Source organism: Macrotis lagotis, chromosome X, assembly GCF_037893015.1.
Source record: "Macrotis lagotis isolate mMagLag1 chromosome X, bilby.v1.9.chrom.fasta, whole genome shotgun sequence".
Taxonomy (NCBI): domain Eukaryota; kingdom Metazoa; phylum Chordata; class Mammalia; order Peramelemorphia; family Peramelidae; genus Macrotis; species Macrotis lagotis.
The window spans coordinates 621,264,005-621,286,203 of record NC_133666.1 but is presented as its reverse complement, the minus strand read 5'-3'; the positions used below and the strand labels follow the sequence as shown (position 1 = coordinate 621,286,203).

General features: G+C 38.1%; 1 protein-coding gene across 1 annotated transcript in view; it reads left to right on the top strand.

Moving 5' to 3' along the window:
- Positions 1–22,199, top strand: part of MROH1 (maestro heat like repeat family member 1) — a 176,801-nt gene that overhangs the window by 53,575 nt on the left and 101,027 nt on the right. The window contains exons 6-14 of the mRNA XM_074202153.1: positions 207–305; positions 1,032–1,183; positions 1,680–1,820; positions 2,757–2,849; positions 6,238–6,316; positions 11,709–11,822; positions 13,139–13,212; positions 13,806–13,928; positions 18,181–18,291. Coding sequence (XP_074058254.1) covers positions 207–305; positions 1,032–1,183; positions 1,680–1,820; positions 2,757–2,849; positions 6,238–6,316; positions 11,709–11,822; positions 13,139–13,212; positions 13,806–13,928; positions 18,181–18,291 — 986 coding nt within the window. The remainder of the gene's footprint in view (positions 1–206; positions 306–1,031; positions 1,184–1,679; positions 1,821–2,756; positions 2,850–6,237; positions 6,317–11,708; positions 11,823–13,138; positions 13,213–13,805; positions 13,929–18,180; positions 18,292–22,199) is intronic.

The following is a 22,199-nucleotide window of genomic DNA, read 5'->3' as shown; positions in this document are numbered from 1 at the left end:
TCCTTTCTTCACTACCTAGGTAAGACTTTTGGAATTGGTTTTTGGGGACCATGGACCTTATTTTCACCTGTCTTTTCTATGATGAACAGTCTGCAATAGATGCAAAAATGCTTTCCTGTGATCCCTTGGATGGGTTGCTATTTCATGACTAGAAAGGATGAATGAAGGAAGACAAATGATTTGCATTATATTTTTCTTTCTTACAGTGTTTGGTATGGTGCCCTTTTTAAATTCCATTCTGACAACAATGTTACCAATGCTAAACCTGGCTCGGCAAGACCAGATGAAATCTGTATTTTGTTTTGGTAAGAATGGGCCCTCTATAGGCTTTCATCTCTTATTCCAGCTCAGTTTGAAAACCAGAGCAGAGATTTTAGAAGGAGAAAGAGACTGACTGATTAAGGGTAGAGAAAAAGAGCAGAGTTTAGAACCTAGCTCTCTCATTGTGACCTTATCTACCCTCCCTTGGGGCAAAGGAAAGCAAACAGGCACTTTTGACACAGGTTTCCTCATCCCTAATAGTTGAGAAAGTACATATGATTATTGCTTGCTAGCAAGGGTATCCCCTGCCTTCTCAGGAGCCTTCATTTTCTTGACCTCAAGCATTTGACCCATTGAGAGCAGAAGGTACTTCCCACCACCAGACTCAATCCAGAAAGGACATTTGATCTTGATTGTACCTTCCATTTCCTGCTCTGTTTTCCTTTGATCCAGAGAAAAACCCTCTAATTCAGTTGAACAGTCATTTTAGTGATACCCTGTCCCAGGAACTAAAATGGATACAGCATATGCAAAGTTGAAAACTTTCACAGTTCCTGCCCTTAAGAAGTTTAGACTTTAATATATTCATGGAGGGGGTGGCATATTAACGAGTCCTTGTAGAAAGAGGATTTCAGTAGTTAAGAGGCAAAGTGAGTAGTGCTCTTGTACTGCTCACTTGCTAACTTGTTTGATTTTGAAGTGATGATAGCAATATTGATGCTATCTGAACATCAGAAAGCAGATATTCATTTAGATTATTTATACCTCAGCTCTGCAGCATTTCAGTGACAGTATCCTGGAATACCTAGCCAATCTGGATCAAGCTCCAGATCCCACAGTCCGGAAAGACACATTTTCCACTGAGATCTTCAGTGCTTATGATATGCTTTTCAACCATTGGCTACAGAGTCGGGAAGCAAAGGTAAAAGCATTTTGGGTTACTTTTACTTTGTGTTACTCAGAAACTAATCAGTTGTGAAATTTTTTTTTAATTAAATAGTACCTGAATGACTACTCTTGTTATTTTTAAGCACCTTGAGAACAAAAATTATGTTTTAAATATCTTTGTATTCTCCCATCACTCAAACCTTCCAACACAGAATCCTCTCTGTTATATAAAATCTTTGTTAAATAAGGTGAAGGTTTTCTGGACCACCATAGCCCACGGGGCTCTCTTACCTGAATGTGATTTCACTTAGTCTTGGTAGCCCTAAGGGACAGATTCCTGTTATTCCCTTTGTGTCCACACTTGTCTTCCCACTTAGATAGTAAGCTGAAACTCACTGAGAGCAGATTGTATGGTTTCTCATGTACTCCCATAGGGCTCATTTATTGCTTTACACATAATTAAGGCTTGATTAGTATTCTCTAGCAAGTTAATATCTGGTTGGGATGAATTCTGGCTTTTCTTTTCCCAGCTTCGACTGGCTGTGGTTGAGGCTCTGGGGCCCATGAGTCACCTGCTGCCCAGTGAGAAGCTAGAGGAACAGCTGCCCAAGCTCATCCCAGGAATCATTGCCCTCTATAAGAAGCATGCCGAGACCTTTTATGTGTCCAAGGTAAGCCACTGGATTCAAGGTTCTTGGTCTGAGAGGGCCAGCACTTCATTGTGGACATATTAAAGAAGCTAAGTTCTCATTCACATGAGCTAAGCACACACAGCCAGTAGACTTTTCCAAAAGAGCTCACTTTTATTTAAAGAGAAAAGCGGGGTGGCTAGGTGGCATAGTGGATAAAGCACCGGCCCTGGAGTCAGGAGTACCTGGGTTCTAATCTAGTCTCAGACACTTAATAATTACCTAGCTGTGTGGCCTTTGGCAAGCCACTTAACCCCATTGCCTTGCAAAAAAAAAAAAAACCTAAAGAGAAAAGGGGTTTATTTGTGGCCCTATAAGTTGTACATTAGGGAAAAATTTCTTATGGTCAAGTAGTTATTAAAGCTTCTTTCCTGGAGACTTTTAGAACTAGAAAATGAAAGTGATTTCTTTTTATGTACCTTGCTTACCTAGGGTTGGATATACCAGATTTCTTTTAGTTTTCTTGCCAGAACTCCTGTGGGTTGTTAGCCGATTTGGGGGGGGTCTAAAAATGAATCAGACTCTCCTGACACATTAGAATGGCTTATAACATCTGAGTGAGGTCTGGAACCACTTGGTGTCACTTTCTTTAGATGCTTTCTCTCCTGGAAACTAACTTTTCCAACTGAAACAAGCCTTCTGTAGCAGCTTTGCATACCCAAGACACTATGGATCTGGAACTCCAATTCTGAGATTATTTTTGGGATATTTAATGGAGCAAGGGATTCTGTAGCAGGCAATTGCCATTTCTTTGGCACTGAACTGGCCGGGAGGAAGAAGAGTGCTTTTCTCAAATGGATTATTAGGTTCATGTTGTTAGGGAGATACAGGTTTAGTTTTCTGCTCCCCATCCTTGACAAAGAATTGTACCCTCCTAGCTGACTTTATCCATTTTTGTCCTTCTTACTACATGAACAGAGTCTTGGGCAGATTCTTGAAGCTTCTGTGAACATGGGGAGCCGCATGTTGGAGGTACAGGTTGATATGCTTCTGGCTGCTTTGCACCCTCAGGTAAAACTATTTGGTCAGGCAGTCAGAAAAGGGGAGATGAGTAAAGGGAGAGGAGGGAGAGGATGTTTCCTATATACAAGGGATTGGGACTAGACTTGAGCTGAAGTATTGCCTCAGGTTAGGGAAAAATGAGCCTTTAGTTTTGTTGCTCACCTTCTGGAACACTAGACTAAAGACTTTAGGGGAAAAAACGAACATCTTCTTACTTGCATTTGGGTAAGTTAGGACCAGGGGGAAGAGAATATACATTTAACTATTTGTATGCTTTATGGAAAATTTTGGACAGTTCCTTAGAACTTCTTTTGACCCTCAAACCATCCCTATCCACCTTTGAGTTTTTGTGAGTTGGGAAGCAGGGTGACCTCATTGCAGTAGAGTTGGTTTGGAGTCTTTGGTTGAGAGTTTGCTTTTTATTCCGGTGACTCCACAGAGAAAGGGTACTTCCTGGAATCATGTCTTTAGTGCCCTTTATAAGCATAAAGAGTGATTCTCTCATGGTTATCTTATGTTATAAAGATTGTTAAGTGAAGCTACATAATCCTTCTTTCCTCCCAATATAGAAAAATACTTTATAGTCTCTTTGACAGAAGGGTATCCAACTTCTGCTTAGGTGCTGCTAGTGACAGAGAATACTCATTTATTCAAGAATCAATCCATTTATTCAGTCATCAGATGTATATTGAGTTATTCCTTTGTAGCAAAGCTCTGAATAAAACAGGGTTCTTATTTTTAAAAAATGGCTCAGGACCCAAAGGAAACTTATCTTAGCATAGCCATGCTTTAAGAACTGTTGAAGTGGTTGTTTCTTCTGTCCCTCTCCTTTGGCCCTTTAGAGATTTTGTTTCTCTTTAAGATTCTCTTGTCTTCAATGTGGACATGAGTTAGATCAGCTGACAGAGTTAACTGAAATTTCTGTTGAATCCAGGTTATCTATCTCTCCATCTCTCACTCTTTTGTTCTATTTGTCTTTCTGTGTCACCTTTAAATGGCTTGTGAAAACTTAGTCCAGAGTGATTAAAATTTTATTAAGACATCTTAAAAAAAAGGCACACCTCTCTCTTAAGGGGAGAGGAGCAAGGAATCTCAGAAATGTTAGGTCTAATATGCAGTTTGCAAGGCTTTGTTCTTGCCCCTTCATGCCAATCATTGGCTGGGGTCACAAATCTAATTGTTACATTTGTCCCCATACATTTTCCCCTCCCTGCTCATTATACTAATGAGTAAGAACAGCTCCCTCCTTGAGCAAGTGCAAAGGAGGAGGAAGCAGACCCTAGGTTAACTTAAAACTAGATGGCACAGACCTGGCCTGATCTCAGGTCTTCTTTGATCAGGTGAGACTAAGTTTTTTTGTCTTAACTCACATACCTGCTCATAGGCACCAATACAGGCAGACCCCAGTCTTTGTAATGTAAACCAACAATTTTCTTTTCGCATTCTTGTGGAACTCAGATACCCCCATATTCCTCACAACATGAACTCACATATACAAGGCTTGTTTCTGTTGCAACCTTGTACTCTCCTGGTCCTTTCCCATGTCACTATTGAGAAATCTAGGGACCAAGTTGCAAACACTTTAGCTCACAGGACTCTGTACCTCAGCAGGACTCTAGAAAAATCACTGGTAAATTGTAGTCTTGCTGTTTTTTAGTTCTGAAGATTGAAGGAAATGAAGTTTATGAGAAGTTTTCCTATTCTCAGATTCCTTAGATTGATAGTAATAAAATAGAAGAAATGAGTAGAAGTTTCAGAGAGGCAGATATTAGAAGTATCCAGAAGTGAAAATAAACTACATTAGTGCATGAAATTTTCCTATCAGATGTTGGATGGCCTCTTGGTTGGGGATAATTTAGATAGGATTCCTTTTCTGGTACAGATTGCATTTGATACCTTCTGAAGTTTTTTCCAACTCTGGAAATAAGGAAACCCACATTTATCAAGTGCTTATTGTATACCAGACTGTGCTAAATCCTGGGGTTACAAATACAATTTAAAAAAAAAGTAGTCCTTGCCCTCAAGGAGCTTACCATTTGAATGGAAAACTGGTGAACTAGTGGGAGCTGAAAGAAAAGTGGTGTGGGGAGCAGAGGAGAAGGAAACTGAAAATACTTGGTTTCAGACATGGAAGTCAGCAAAGTCAAAAGCAGAACAGGAAGGGAATAAAGTCCGTATAATGTGGTCCCCTACATAAAATGGAGGAACTTCCAAAGAGACAAGGAGGCTTCTCTGGTGGAAGAATATTCTGTATTGAAAAGGCCACCAGGAAATAGATGTTCCAGGATGAGGAGGCCCCAGGGGGACATTCCAGTGTGAGACTATAACTGAGGCATAATTTTGGGATCAAGAAATCATGGAAAGTCAGACCTGTAGAAAGTGATTCTGTCTCAACATCAGACAATACTTTATGATTCCTAGTGGCTCATTTCAATTTTTAGTTATCATAAAGGAGTAGTTGTTCTAAAATGTAGGGTTTCAGCAATTTACAGATGTATATTGTTGGGGCATGGTCTATGGAAAGGAGGCCTGGTGTTAGCGGAAAAAAAAAAAGAGATTTATTAGCTTTGCTATTTCCATCAGAGATAACTAAGTAGGAAAAGGGTTGGTAATTCATTACTGCCCCTGACCAATTATTACCCTAGCTGATGCTAGACTGGCTTGAAAAATTAGCTTTTTCTAAAAATTTCCCCATGTCTTACAACTTAGAGGCAATAGCTGCTTTTTTAAAATTTGCTGATAATTTTTGCTTTCCTTATATCCCACAAGTGAGGAGAGACACTAGAATTGCAAGTCCTGAGGTCTGGCTTGAGAGTCATGATAGAACTTCAGGTATTATCCCAGGAAGGCTCCTAGGAGATCCTAGGAAGTCTGGGCTTTTTTGGTTTGTTTGATTGTTTTTGCTGACACAAGTTCTATTTTCATTTGCTTTCAAAATGTTGGGAGGATGTAGTCTAGAAAATGAAGTAATCTCTAAATTGGGAATACACTTAAGGATGCCATAAATTTTGGGAGAATTCTGGGTGCCTTCTTCTGGCCCCTTCTGCATCTCAAATGCTTCTGTTCGGTCCCATGGACTTACTGTCTTAGCAGATGGTGAAAGGAGGAGATATAGGAGAAGTGGATTTTTCTCAAACACCCCTTTTCCTGTAAGATATAGGAGCCGTGTGTGTGTGTGTGTGTGTGTGTGTGTGTGTGTGTGTGTGTGTGTGTGTATCAGTATTGCACAGGTTGTTGGGAAAGTTGAAAGGTTGTGGTGGTCATTTGTCCCCCATTTTGAGCATTTCCCCTATATCTAGGGACTGGTCCTTTCCAGATACATAGGGGACAACATTAAAATGAGGGTGCTCAGGCAATAGTCATCTTGGTAATTTCTTTCCTCTGTTTCTTGGAGCAGATTTGTGCCCCAGTGGATTCACTCAACCCCTTGGTCATTAAGAATCACAATGAAGTCCTGCGATGCTTCACAATTCTGGGTAAGATGGGGGATTGGGAAGAGATTTGGGAGTGGGATAAGGAAAGAGGAAATTCTATGCCAATGGAGCAGAGTCCAACCTGTTAGCAATTTCTTGTAAGTAAGAGGGCAGAAAATTCTTCAGCATTTCCATTTGGGTCTGCAGCATCTGAATATATTTATTGCTTGCCTAGTTTGGGGGCTTTAAAAATGTTAATCATAAGAATATTTGTGAAAGTGCTGAAACAGAATACAAATGTCCTGAAGGAAAGTGGGACTGACAGATTATGAAAAGTGTTTAATGAGTTTGTGCTGGTGCACCTGAATGTGGACAGCATGGATGTCCGTGTCTCCCTCTTCCTCAATAACTTTCACTTGACTTATTCATCCCCACAAGCTATTATAAATCTCCTACTGTTTTCTTTCACAACATGACTAAAATGGAAATGTTTTGCATGACTACACACACACACACACACATGATCTACTTCAATTGCTTGTCTTTTCAATGAAGGCAGAGGAAAAAGAGAATTTGGAACTCAAAATTTTAAAAAATTAACATTAAAAATTATTTTAAACATAACTAGAGGAAAAGGAAAATACTAAATAAATATTGAGAGAAATCCACCTCAGAATAAATACTTGGTGATTGACTGCTTAGTAATAGCAAGAATTCCTTTGAATAAGTCATAATGATTCTATATAACTTCTAACAGAGACCAAATTTTTCAAAGAGAAGAGAAATTCTTACTTCTTTTGAAAAATCTTTAGTTAAGATACCAAGTGAACCCATTGCTAACCAAGGCCCTGTCCTGTGAGGGTGAAGAAAATCTAAATCATCAGGTCCTTGAAGGAGAAAGTTAAATTCTCAATATAAAATTGGTCTGGGGACGGCTAGATGGTGCAGTGGATAGAGCACTGGCCCTGGAGTCAGGAGTACTGAGTTCAAATCCGACCTCAGACACTTTATAATTGCCTAGCTGTGTGGCCTTGGGCAAGCCACTTAACCCCATTGCCTAGCAAAAACTAAAATAAATAAATAAAAATAAAATAAAATAAAAGTGGTCTGAAAATTATATTTGGAGTACAGGTGGGGAAAAGATCAGAGTTGATATATGATAGACAACAATACTTACTTCAAGCCATCAATCCCACCAAAGGAGTTACTCTAACAAAGAAAGGCTCTAGTAGCCCTCAGTGGACATTCTTTTCCACTCTGTTGCCCACCACACAACATGTCAACCATTGTCCTAATTTACCATGATTTCTGAGATACCACCACAACATGTAACTGCTGCTAAGAATTTATGAATCATACTTAGAAACTTAAGCAATTTAAATAGATTTCGCCCAAGATTATCAGGAAAAAGGATTTACTCAGTGGGAGACCTGTAAGAACTATTAATGTAACAAAAATCTTTTCTTGCTAGAAAAATAATTTCTAGAAATGAAAAATTGCAGAAACACCCTGGAAGAAGAGAAAGAAACTAGTTTCTCCAGTCTATTCTGCACTCCCCTTTCCTCCTAGATCCTTTTATTTTTCTGGACCAGACCTGTGATCTCATCATTATAGGGAGTTCTCCCCCAAGAAATTTCATTCAATAAATGTAGATCAATGACTTTTTTTTTTTTGGCAAGGCAATGGGGTTAAGTGACTTTGCCCAAGGTCACACAGCTAGGTAATTATTAAATGTCTAAGGGCACATTTGAACTCAGGTCCTCCTGACTCCAGGGTTGATGCCACTGAGCTACTCCTGATCAATGACTTCTTTTTAATTTATTGTCTCAGAAAATTTTTTAGAAGCCCTGGGAGATTAAGCAACTTTCCTGTGGTCACATGTCCAAGTGGTTCTTTATCCACAAGGCAGCACCTGCTCCTGTTTCCTACCACATACAAGCATTTGTGTTTCAAGGTCACAGGCTCCATTTTTCTTTTTCTTTTGCCAGGAGCTTTCTCATGCTAAATTTCTTAAAGGTTTGGAGATTCCTAAACCCACCTTTATATATTTGAGGACTAAAATCCCCAAAAGACTGAAAATTACTTGAGGGCAGGGATTGTCACTGTTCTCTTTATTACGGGGAATCTTGAACAAAAGGCTTTGCATATAGAAGACACTCAATACCAAAAATTTATTGAATCAAACTTCTTATGGTTCTCAAAGAACTATACTGCAGAAGCATAAAAACCTTTCCCTTTGGGAAAACCTTTCCCCTAAAGGCTGAAAACTCACTTCACCTATCAATTTATATTCTTTCTCCCTTTTAGCTAGCAATGGAGGTTCTACAAGTATAGGTAGAAATCAGTATTTTTTAATAGTTTACTATGTCCCATGTCAAGCATTCATTCTACTCCAAATTCTAAACTGTGCAAATTACTGTTGATTCCTGGGAAGGCGTTAGAAAATAGGATCTGAATACAGAGCCTAAATAAAGTGACATGATAATGGAACCTTTTAGCTGCTCCAAGAAACATCATCATGCTAAGAGGAAGGGAAGAAGGCTTTGACAAGTTACTCATCCCAGCCTTGCAAAAACCTTAAAAAAAAAAAGCAAATAATAAATAAAAGACAGTTTTCAGTCTTCATGATGATAGTGTGTGTGTCAGTGTGTGTGTGTGTGTGTGTGTGTGTGTGTGTATGTGTATGTGTTAAAAGAATAAATCATGCCAGACTAATTTCCTTATTTGGCAAAATGCTTAGCCTAAATGAGTCAAATGAATGCTAAACTGCCTAGTTTCAAATATTTTATAATAGTAAGTATGCTCATGTCTTCCTGTTCTGCCAGTATTTGGCTCCAATGCCACTTTTTCCCCAAGAGAATCCATTTAACCTTTTTATTCTCATGGAGATTTAGCTTCATTTGAAGTATTATGATAATACAACTCTTGTACCATAATGACAATTGATAATGGATGGATGGTTAATCTAGGGGGACATAGTTTTATCACAGTTATCCTCATTTTACCATTGAGGGAAACTGAAACAGACAGTAATTAAATAACTTGCCCAGGATCACATAGCTAATACATATATGAAACTAGATTTGAATTGAGGTCTTTCTAACTTGAGGCCTAACAATCAATGGACTAGCTGAATTTATTAGACAGCTACAAAAATATGTTCTTTGCCTTCAAGGAGCTAGATAGATAGCTATTGTACTACATAATGTAATGGATATTGTTGTTGAGTTGTTTTCTAGTTGTTTCTGACTACTGTGATCCCATTTCTTAACAAAGACACTGGAGTGGTTTGCCATTTCTTTCTCTATCTCATTTTACAGTTGAGCAACTTCAGCAAACACAATTAAATGACTTGCCCCGGGTCATAGAACTAGAAAGTATATAAGACATGATTTGAACTCATGAAGGTGAGTCTTTGTGACTCTAGATCTGGTACTCTATCCATTGGGCCACCTACTGAATACAGAGGTGAAAAAGATAGTTTCCTGACTCTAGAGAACCTGTAGTCTAATTGAGCAGACATATCATAAAAGTATAAAGAGATCTCACAGGGAAGCATATGGTTAATTGCTATTGAATCAGTATGGACAAAATATGCCATGAATTTGGGGGGGGTGATGTTTTTGTGGACAGAGGTTGTTTGGGAAGGCTTTAGAGTACCAGTGGTGTGACTTAAGCTGAGATGGATTTAGATAAGTGAAGAACAGTCTAGGTGGAGGAAATTATCTGAGCAAATGGATTTTAATCTAAGCTTCATGTGGGCAGGGCATCTTATTTAATCTCCCCCAAATACCTAGCACAGTGAATATATTTGAACCAAACATATTTAGTTGATCCATGATTTCATCCTTTTGACTCCAGAAGATTGAAACCTTGCCACAATTTTTTATTCCATATGAAATTTCATCCATAACTTTGTATAAATCCTCCAAAGAGGAGAGGACCATAGGACTAGAGTTGGAAGGTATCTCAAAGACTTTTTAGTTCAACTTCTTTATTTTATGGGTATGAATATTGAGGCCTGGGGAGGTTTTTGTTGTCAGAGGTCACATAGGGAATTAGAAGTAGGAGCTTCCTAGTCTGTAACTTCCTAAAGGCTTATCCTAAAGAGATAAGGTAGTATTTGCCATATTTGGCAGCCAGTGTAGTACATGAATCATCTATTGTCTAATTCTTGCTATAGACTACCCCACTTCCTTTTCTATGTATAATCATACAATGCCTCTTATACTGATCTAGTTTTGTATAGTAAAATTTTAATTTGAACAAGGCAGGGCATCCTTTCATTTTGTATTGTGGATACACTAATTTCTGGAGATAACTTTCTCAGTAGGGTAATTAATGGAAGAGTTCCTTTTACTTGGCCCCTTGATCATCTGATCTACCCCATTAGAATTTTTCTTGTGGGATCACATCAGAACTGTAATGATGCAACTTAACCTTAATCTTTGGATTGCATATTCAATCCTTTTAGTATCTGAATAGCAGCTGATAAGTTACTTCCAAAGTTCAAAAGTTGACTAGAGTGATGCATACATGGCATAAGACAGTGGTTGTGTTGAATTTTAATCAGAAATATATCAATATTTTAAAATTTTAAAATTATGTTTCAAATGGTTTTTTGAAGTTGGTAATATTCTATTGAAATTATTAAAGCTTAAACTATACTTTGGGGACATTTAGGACTAATACTTTTTGGGATACTCTATGTCATGTTATCTTTTTCGTTTATGTATTTATTTAGTCAACAAGAATTTGTTGAATGTGATAGTGATATACATATGCATAGATTTGTATAGAGATGATTGTTTAATCCATGGGAGCTGTTGGGATCACCAAGAGAATGGTGAAAGATAAAAGAAGTGGTATTTCAGAGTAAATTTATTAATATAAATATTGAATCAGATAGAGAATAGGGACTGGATATGTGATTTCATTAGTATAGGGATAAGATAGGATAAGAAAACTCTTTCTCTACAGTGCAAGTCAGCATTTTCCTTGAAACTCCATAGCTTTCCTGTCACCTGTAAGAAAGGTAAAGGGCCTTGCTCAGAGTCCCACCGCCCCCATGTGTCAGAGACTAGACTTACACTCATCTCTTCCTTGCTCTCTAACCATCTTTGTATTCACTCTGTCACACAGAAATGTTGTCTGATTTAAGTGCTCATGAAATTAAATGTGAAGAAGAGAAAGAGAAAAAGAAGAAAATATATATATAAGACAGTCAAGACAACAAAGTGGCTAGATCAGTGGGAGGGTAAAAAAGAAGTTCATTTCCAATGGCTTGTTGAGCTTGTTCAGTAGAGCAAAATTCCTCTCCTTGGAACATACAGCCTGAGCCCTCCCAAGGATTCATGCTTTAGTTCTAAACTGTGGGAGACAGTCTTGAACTGTCTCTTGAATCTAGACTCTGCCCTCCATTGGAAAACTAATCACATTTATTGTTGTCTTGCAGCTTGCTCCTTTCCTGATCGCCTTTTGGCCTTCTTGCTTCCTAAGTTAGAAAACAGCAATGAGCGAATTCGAGTGGGGACTTTGCACATCATGAGACAAGTCATCAATTCAGCCTGTAAGTAATCTCCTACATATACTGACTATATTGTTGAGCAAATTTGATAATTGAGGAGAGGAAGCAGTTTATGGGACTGTCCAAGAAACTTCTTTCTCTTTCATCTTACCTCCTCTAGTTTCCAGGCTTTGCCCCATTTCAGTGTTCCCCAGCACCTGGAAAGTGCACTTAAATAAGTCTGTTTACCTTTTTAGTAGCAGGTAACTAATTTGATGATCAAAGAGATTGATTGCCTGTTGGCTAAAATTTGATTTATCTGTAGAGTCCAATAATGTATGCCATATGTATTCCTCTCAATCTGACAATGCAAGGAGGGTTAGAGGCAGAACCCTGGGCTGAGAATCCAAAGACCTGGATTCTAATCCTGGCTTTACCATATGATCTTGACCAACTCACTTCTCTACCTCCAGGGCTTGTTTTCACTCTGAGAGGCTACTTAATTTGAAAGTTAGACTAGATAAGGTTCAAGATCTCTTCCAGCTCTGGTTCTGTGATTTTCTGTCACAATTCCCTTTCCCAGGTCTCCTGAAGTAAAAGATTTCATAAAGTCCTATTTCTTTGGAAAAGGAGATTATCAAATTCCTCTCTAAATGAAATACAAAATGATGTCTAAGGGCAGCTAGGTGGCACAGTGAATAGAGCACTGGCCTTGGAGTCAGGAGGACCTGAGTTCAAATGTGACCTGAGACACTTAATAATTACTTAGTTGTGTGATCTTGGGCAAGTCATTTAACCCTATTGCCAAAAAAAAGGACAATGTCTGCATTATTGGAGTGGACAAAATGGCATCTTAGAAATACGAAAAGAGTAGCTTCCTTTCTTTTCAGTATTATATGATCAGAAGCTATCCCTCTGCATACTTCTAACTTGATCCCTTGCTTATCTCAGCTCTCTGACAATTGGGCAACTCTTCTGACTGAGTAAATCCAGAGAGACCTTCCCTCTAAGGAAATTCATTTGGCACAAGATTCAACCCTGTTCCTGCTTATACCCTCCATCCTTAGTATGTGCCTTGTGTGTGAACTTCTTGGGCATAGAGGTCCCAGGGTGATAAAAGCAGTAAATAAAAATCTTTTATAGCATCTCAAAGATAGAGAATGGGTCTTCCCTTTCCCTTTTCCTGCTGTGACCAGAACCTTAGACCTAAAAATAGAGAATTGGTTAAATGAAGACCAGTCATATAAAGAAGTCTTGGTTGACTTGGGTTCAAGGGATTATTCAGATTTATCCTTCTGTCCTGGGTGGGAGAAAAGGGGGATAGGGTTAGGAAGGTTGGGAACAGAGGATGCTAAGCCACACTGATTGGTTTGTTTCAGCTGCTCAGATGGAAATTAAAAAGCCATTTATTCTATCATCTATGAAATTTCCTCTGCTGGACACTAACAATAAGGTAAGTGGAGTGACTTTTATGCCCTTTGAATGAGATATAGGACAGGGTAATAATCACAAAATAGCTCAGCATTGACTTGCCAGGACTCACTCCTTTTTGAGCCTAATCTTGATCAGAGAAATAACAAAGTATAGTCATATGATGAATGAGATTGTCTGGACAATGAGACCTGCACTTAGAGACAATTGGTATCTACTTCTCTCACTGTGTGATAGTTGACTCCTCTGTAGTGTGCCCTATTGGTTTTGGTGCAGAACTTGGAGTTGTGGCTCAATCATTTGTTCCTATGGCTCGTTGTTTGCTGTCATTTGTCTTCTTTGCTTGGTCTTTTAAGAGAAGATATCCAGGGGCGGCTTAGGTGGCGCAGTAGATAGAGCACCAGCCCTGGAATCAGGAGTACCTGAGTTCAAATCCAGCCTCAGACACTTAATAATTACCTAGCTGTGTGGCCTTGGGCAAGCCACTTAACCCCATTTGCCTTGAAAAAACCCCCCTAAAAAACAAACAAACAAAAAGAGAGAATATATCCAACTTGTTTGTGGAACTGCCTGTAAATTGCTGACTTGCTCTGATCGCTGTTTTCTCCTGAATAGGTGAAGAGGGCTGTGGTACAGGTAATCAGTGCAATGGCCCACCATGGATATCTGGAGCAGCCTGGGGGTGAAATGATGATAGAGTATATCCTTCGACAATGTGCCCTGCCACCAGAACCACTGGTAAGGGGTGAATTTAATCCCATCTGAGTTGTAAACAAGGACCTGGAATAACTAACAAACCAATCTGACAAGAAACACTTGGCTATAATTTCACTTGGGCATAATTAGCCTTGGGTACAGACAGATGGAGAAGAAACTTGTAGAAAAGATCATAATTTGGGTGGTTTTTTGTTTTCTTTTTTAGCATAATCAGCTTATAAAGAAAAAAGATCCCCTAGGTGGCAAAGTAGATAGAGCAATGATCCTGGAGTCAGGAGGACCTGAGTTCAAATGTGGTCTCAGACACATAATAATTACCTAGCTGTATGACCTTGGACAAGTCACTTAATCCCACTGCCTTGTAAAAAAACTAAAAAAAAAGGATTCCAATCAATCTTGACCTCTCACTATTTGCATTCTGACCATAGTTCGTATTGTTGATGCCCTTGGCTCTGGATTATGTCAAACTGTATCATTCAACATTTATTAAGTGCCTACACTGTGCCAGGAGCTCTGCTAAGCAATGGGGAGACAAAAAGAGACAGAAGACAGCACCTGCCCTCAAGGAGCACAATCTAAAGGGGGAGACAACATACAAACAAATACACACAAAGCAAGCTGTACACAGAATAGATGGAACAGGAAAGGCACTGGAATTAAGGTTGAGGAAGACTTCCTATAGGAGATGGGATTTTATTTGGGACTTGGAATCTTGGGGGTGGGGAGTCAGTAGTCATAGAGGAGGAGAGAGAGCATTTCAAACATGTGGAATAGCCATTGAGAATTCCCAAACCTCAGAGATGACATGTCCTCTTCTTGGAACAACTATGAGGTCAATGTCACTGAATCAGAGAGTAAACTTTGGGAAAAAGGTATAAGAAAACTAAAGGAAGAAGGTGGCTAACTTATGAAAGGTTTGGAATCCTAAACAGTATTTTTTTTTTTGCTCCTGAAGATAATATGGGATCACTGGAGTTTATTGAGTAGAGAGATGACATGATCAGACTTGTGTTTTAGGAAAATCATTTCAGTGACTGAATGGTACATGGATTGGAACGTGGAGAGATTTGAGTCAGGCAGACCCATCCACAGGCTATTGCAGTAGTCAAGGTGTATCAAGGAGAGAGTGATTAAGTGTCAAAGACTGTAGAGCGGTCAAGGGAGAATAAGGATTGAGAAAAATGCCATAGAATTTAGCAACTAAAAGATCACTAGTAACTTTGGAATAGGGAGTTTCATTGGAATCATCATTGAATAGATGAGGTCAGAAGCTAGATTAAGGATTAAGAAGAGAGGAGAGAAAGTAGAATTACTTTATTGTATAATAATTTTTTGAGCAGAGCTCCAAAGGACAGAGGAGATAAATGATAGGGATGAAAGGATCAAAAAAGGTTTTTGTTTTTTGTTTTAACAGAGTAAGAGAGATGGGTATGTTTGTAGGCTGTAGGGAAGGAGCCAGTAAAGAGGAAAATAGAAATCAAGAGCAAGGAATAACAGAAGAGGTATTCTGTTGAAAGAGAAGAGATAGAATGGAATCATTTGAACAAGTAGAGGGATTAGCCTTGATAGAAATTATAAGGTCACCTCTTCCTGTGAGATGGGTGGAGGAGAAGGTAGCAGAAGGCATCTGAATAATAGTAAATGAGGAAGAAGGGAGAAGAGGAAGCTCTTGGTAAATGGCCTCAGTCTTTTATGTGAAATATGAGGCAAGTTTCTTATCAGAGAATTGGGGGAGGGATACCCATGGGAGATTTGAGGAGGGATTAAAAGATTTGGAAGAGTTGCTGTGGAGAGTAGGAAAGTGAGTTGATAAGGGAGGGCCAATGGGATTGCCTAGCAGCACTTCAGGCCCAGTTGAAGTTGGGTAACAAATTTGTAGTGGATCTAGTTAGAATAGTTGAGTGATTTTATCCTTCTTCTCATTCAGTAATACATTGTGAGAGCGAATTTGTTGAGTATGTATATTTTGTCCTTTCAATTCCCCCAAGAACCACTAGACTAACACTCCTATTAAAGAGCTACCACTCCGGGCAGCTAGGTTGCACAGTGGATAGAGCACCAGCCTTGGAGTCAGGAGTCCCTGAGTTCAAATCTGACCTCAGACACTTAATAATTACCTAGCTGTGTGGCCTTGGGTAAGCCACTAAACCTAAAACAAACAAAAAAAAAGAGCTACCACTCCTCATACTAGAGTACAGTTACTTGAAGCAAATTCTCCCTTAAAAATAAAAACATTTTTATTAAATAGTATATGTATAGTGAATAAATACTAATCATGTAAAAACAAAGTGCTGCCCCATGCAGTAAGGTTAAGATTTAAAAAAATCATACTCCATACTGTTGTTTAAGTCCCCTTGTATTGCTCAGTTGAACTATTAAGCTCTATTTTTAAATTGTTTCTGGTCCATTGATGGCTTTCAGGGATGATTTTGATAATGTTTGTAACAACCCCAGATCTGAATACTTCCTCTCCTGGTTAATATTCCTGGCATGGAGAAACTTTCTGATTTCTTGAGCAACTTTTTTCCATTAAATTTTCAAAGATACCTAATCCCTTATCTTTTATCAATTAACAATAACTTATTAAGTGTATGTGCCGGATGGTGGAAATACAAGTACAAAGAGCCAAACAGTCCTTGTTTACAGAGAGCTTACATTCTTTTTTTTTTTTTTTTTTTTGCAAGGCAATGGGGTTAAGTGGCTTACCCAAGGCCACACAGTTAGGTAATTATTAAGTGTGTGGGACCGGATTTGAACTCAGGGACTCCTGACTCCAGTACCGGTACTCTGTCCATTGCACCACCTAGGTGCCCCGAGAGCTTACATTCTAATGAGGAAAACATACAAAAACATATTATACAAATTTGAAGCTCATATACATAAATACGCACATATGCACAATTCTTAAAATAAGATCAACAGATATTTGTCAGCCTGGCAGAATCTTTCTCAAAATCTAGAGATATTCTTTCCTCCGTATTCCCCCTTTCTTTTGCTCACATCTGTTTACCCAGCTTTTTGAGCTCTGTTCAGAGATCAGAATGTAGTTTAAACAAACTCTGGGATGTTTATGAATTTATTTATTATGCATACAAAATAGCATATTTCTGAAGTTGAAATCTGTCAGTGATTTTTTTGAAGCCAGAACTAAAAATCAGGTTTTAGAGTAGTTTTTGATAATTTTTTTTGTTTTACATCAATTGTTCATCTTTGTGAGCCTTATGGTGTAGAAATGGAATAACAGTAGATCTAAGATCAGAAATGTCCTTCATGGTCACTCAGAAAGAAGGAAATATCTGTGAGAGACCCTCTCCAAACAAACATGAAAAAGAAGAATTATTACTAGTGACTAAATTAGTAGCCAGTATGTGTGTGGTGTGTTCTACCCAGGTTTCATTGTTGGCACCAACAAGGGTTTGGCAACCAGGCATTAAATAGCTCTTATGCTAAGCACTGGGGATACCAAAAAAAGAGATAAATGACAATCCCTACACTCACAATTTAAGAGGAGAGACAATGAATAAACAAATAGATACAAAGCAGACTGTATAGAGGAAAAGTAGGAGATAATTAAAAGAGGGAAGGCACTAGAATTTAAAGAGAAAAGATTTTCCTGTAAAAGAAAGGATTTTAGTTGAGACCTAAAAGAAGCCAGAATGCCAGAAAGGCAGAACTGAAGACGGAGAGCATTCCAGACCCAGGGACCAGCCAGAGAAAAATGCCTGAGTATCTAGTATCTAGTATCTTTGCTCCCTGAGTATCTAGTATGTAGAACAACAAGGGGGCCACTGTCACTAAATCAGAGTCCATTGTGGGGAGTAAGGGAGAAGAAGACTGGAAAGGAGGAGAAGCATAGTTTATGAAGAACTTTGTAACTGATGCTACAAGTAAAAGGCAGCCCCTGGAATTTATTGAGTTAGGGGTAACATGGACACCCATGTGAATATGAGATTTTTATGGGTGTCATGCAGGAGCAATGCTATTGGGCTTTTATCATTCAAATGAACTGTAGTATTTACTCAGTTCTCTTATTGTGAAAGTAAATCAGTAGTACTTGTCAGCAATTGATGGTTATGAAAGGGAGAGAAGAAAGTCAAAGATAATTCTAGATGTTGAGCCTAGGTGACTAGAAGGATTAACAGAAATGGGAAGACTGGGGTAAGGAGCAGGTTATGAGCTGAACCTCATATTGACCTGCAGTGTGGGAAAGAATAGGGTAATGCTGGACAATCATACTTCTGTTTTCTTACATTCTCTTCCTTTCTTGAAATAGCCTAAGAAGCAATTTATAGAAAATGAAGACTTCTTAGCTAGTGACAGTGTCCGGACCATCAGCATCAATACTCTCTATCTTATCAGCACCACTGTGGACAGGATGAATGATGTAAGTGTCCTAAATCCCTTTGTGTAAATAGAGAATATATCCCTGCCACTTTTAGAGAGTAGGTATTTAGCACATCAACTATAATAAGTCACTGACATACCCTACCTGTGTTGATGATTAATGTTCTTTATAAGCTCAGAAGAATGGATTGATTGAACAGAGTAGACTGGAAGGTCATTGAGCATATTATTACAGCAATCCAGGCAAGAAATGGTCAAGTGGTGAGCAAGAGTGGGTCAGATTTAAGTATGAACTTGAGTCAAATCCTGGTTTGCAGATTTGCTACCTCTTGAAACCTTGGATTCAGATTTCATCTCTGATATTTCACCATGTGATCCTGAAAAACTCCTCCCTGGGAATCACTTTTCTCATCTGTAAACTGGGAGTTTGAATTAAGTGGCTTAAGGTCTCTTCCAACTCTATGTTATGATCCTGTGATTGCAGCCCATGTAGGCCTGCTCATCTTGTGCTGTGAACCCAGGTCATGGATGAAATCAATACATTTATAGCTGGAAGTGATCTTAGAAGTCATCTGATCTCCCTACATTTTGGAACTGAAAAAACTGAGACTCAGAGAGATTATGTGACTTGTCCCAAGCTACAGAAAAAATATAATTTCATAGGATATTTGGTTATCATATATTGCAGTAATAATTTTAAATATTTACATGAAATATAATCACAAAATATTTACAGCTTGTGCACAAATATATCCTGAGAATGAAAGAATATAGAGAAATTATAGAAAAACTTGTCTAGAATTTCTAATTTAGAATTCCAACACTCTAATACCTAATGATTTCATTGCAAATGTAGGAAAAGGTAAGGAGGGGGTAAAATATATGAGAAAATATGATCCAGTAGAAACAAAGGAAAGAAACCACCAACTTGTAAGTTATACAGAATACTTCCTTCAGAAAAAAAGAATTGATAGGTTCTGAATGTGGTGAGTAACAGATGACATCAAAAAAGAATTAAATTGATTTCATTTTAACAGGAAAAAACTCACTCTTGACATGAAATGTCAGGTTAAACTTAGTTCTTTTCAGCAATACAATTTGGATCCAAGACAGTTCCAAAAAACTCATGATGGAAAATGCTATTCACATCCAGAGAAATAACTGATGGAGTCTGAATGCAGATCAAAGCATACTATTTTCATTTTCTATGTTGTGTGTTTGTGTGTGTGTTTCCTTTTGTTCTGTCTCTTCTCGCACAACAATATATTTCCACTAATGTGGAAATATGTTTTACATGATTGCAATGTATAACCTTGCTATCTTGGGGATGGGGAAGGAGAAGAGGAGAAAAATTTGGAAGTCAAAATTCTTATAAAAAATTAATGTTGAAAATTGTCTTTACATGTAATTGGGAAAAAAGATAAAATACTATTTACATTAGGAAAAAAAAGAAAGCCTGGCAAGATTCTCAACTAAATAGAGTCATCCCAAAGGCACCCATGTTTGCCTTTTTATTTGTTTCTTAAAACTTGTGTATATACTTCAAAGTTTCTATGTAGCTCTGGTCTTTTTTTATCAGGAATGCTTGGAAATCCTCTATTTTATCTAAGATCCATTTTCCCTTTTTGACCCTTTTGTTGGATTAGTTATTCTTTTGTCTTTTAGAATATCATATTTCAACTTGTTTTCCTTTATAGTGCTGGCAGCTAAATTGTGTGTGAACCTGACTATGGCTCCCTGAGTATTTGAATTGTTTCAGACTATTCGCAGTTTTTTTTTTCACTTGACAGCTCTGAATTTTGGTTCTTCTGTTCCTAGGAGTTTTTATTTTAAGGTTTCTAGGTTCCCAGTGGATTCTTTCTGTTTATGCTTTGCCCTCTGGTTCTAAGAAATTAGATAGTTTTCTTTTATGATATCTTGAAATATAATGTCTAGACATTTTTTGTTTTGTGGTCATGGCTTTTTGTGATTCTTCAGTTATCTATCTGTGATTTGTTTTTAAGTTCTATTGTTTTGGCTATGATGTATCTTAGATTTTCCTTTATTTTTCTACTTTTTTAACTTTGCCAGTTATTTTTTGTTTTATCAGGAGTTATACATTCTATTTACTTCATTCTAATTTTTAGGGAGTTTTTCCTTAAATAAGATATTATGCCTCTTTTGTCAAGCTTTGATTCTCTTTCTAGTGCTTTTCCACTCTCTTTTCCCTCCAATTCTTTTCCTCTACTGTTCTCAACTCATTTAGAAAAGCATCTTAAGCTCTTTTTTAGTACCCTTATGTCATCTCTTCCAGGAATTGAAGTTGAATTTGTGCTCTTGGCTTTTCTTTTCTTTGAGACTCTGCATGTAGATGTTTTGAGGTCTTTTTCTTCTTCTGGTTGAGTATCTTGAACATCTCTGTCACCATTATAACCCATTGCAGTAGAATTTTTTTTTCTAATTGCTCATTCTTTCCACCTGCTTCCTGAGTTTGAACTTTATATTAGACCAAACTATATGTGTTTTGGAAGGGAATGTCTACAGTGCTCCTTTTGCTGCTTTCCTGGGATAGTGAACATTGTATTATTCTTAGGGACAGCTCAAGCTATGACACTGCAAACTTTCAGTGTTCCAAAAGTGGTTTTATCCAGGGCACAGTCTGTTCCCCCACTTCAAGCTGACCTCTGGTATGAGTTCTGCAAGTTCCTAATCTCAAGTCTGAACCACAAGGTCTCATGTTAAGTTTTAGTAGGTTCTTAAGAATTTTTTCAATTTTATGTAATCAAAATAATCTAGTTTATCATATATAATTGTCTGCATCCCTTTGTTAATTGTATTTTGCAGCTGTTCATATGCTTCTTTATGGAAAGCCTCTACCACTACTCCACCACTGCCCTCTGTATAATGTTCATTCTTCTAGGTCTTCTGCTATAGAGCAATATCTGCAAATGTTTGTATTGAAAATATGGATCTTTGCTGTTATGGGAAGCTTAGAGCCAGTATAAAATTTCTCTGATAAGAATTGTTATTGCAAATATATGAATAAAACACAAACACACAAACACACACACACACACACACATATATATATATATACACATCCATCCATATGTACACACATGCATACATATGAATAACTCAAATCCATTCCCTGTCAGATAGGAAAATGAATATTTGAAATGCTATGAATGAGTGATTTTTATTTTTTTTAATTTTTATTTTACTTTTTAGATTTTCTAAGGAATTGGGGTTAAGTGGCTTGCCCAAGGCCACATGGCTAGGTAATTATTAAGTGTCTGAGGCTGGATTTGAACTCAGGTTCTCCTGACTCCAAGGCCAGTACTCTATCCATTGTGCCACCTAGCTGCCCCTAGAACAAGTAATTTTTTTATTTTTTCATTTTTATTTAAGATTTATTCTCATTTTGTACAAATAATGTTTTTTTATACATTAATAAAATATTCTTGTTTAAGAGTAAATGAAATACTCCTCCTCCCATAAATATAGACTCGCTTGAGCGATAAAGTAAAGGGGAGAGAAAAAAATAAAAATTTAAAAAAAATAATGGTAATAATTGTAGGTATGGCCAGGTAGCACAATGGATGGAGCACCAGCCCTGGAGCCATGAGCACCCGAGCCCACATCCTGCCCTGTACACCCAACAATCACCCAGCTGTGTGATATGCAAGCCACTGGAACCCCACTGCCCTGCAAAAAGAAAAAAAAGACCAAAAATAAAATAAAATAGTAATAATAGTAGGGGTGGCTGGGTGGCAGACAGAACATTGGCCCTTGAGCCAGGAGCACCCAGGTCCAAATCTGGCCTCAGACACCCAATGATCACCCTTGCTATGTGGCCCCAGGCAGGCCACCCAGCCCCATTTGCCCTGCACCCCCCCAAAATAATAATAATAAAAAATGTGCTTCAGTCTTTGTTCCAACACCAACAACTCTGTTGCGGGTGGATCA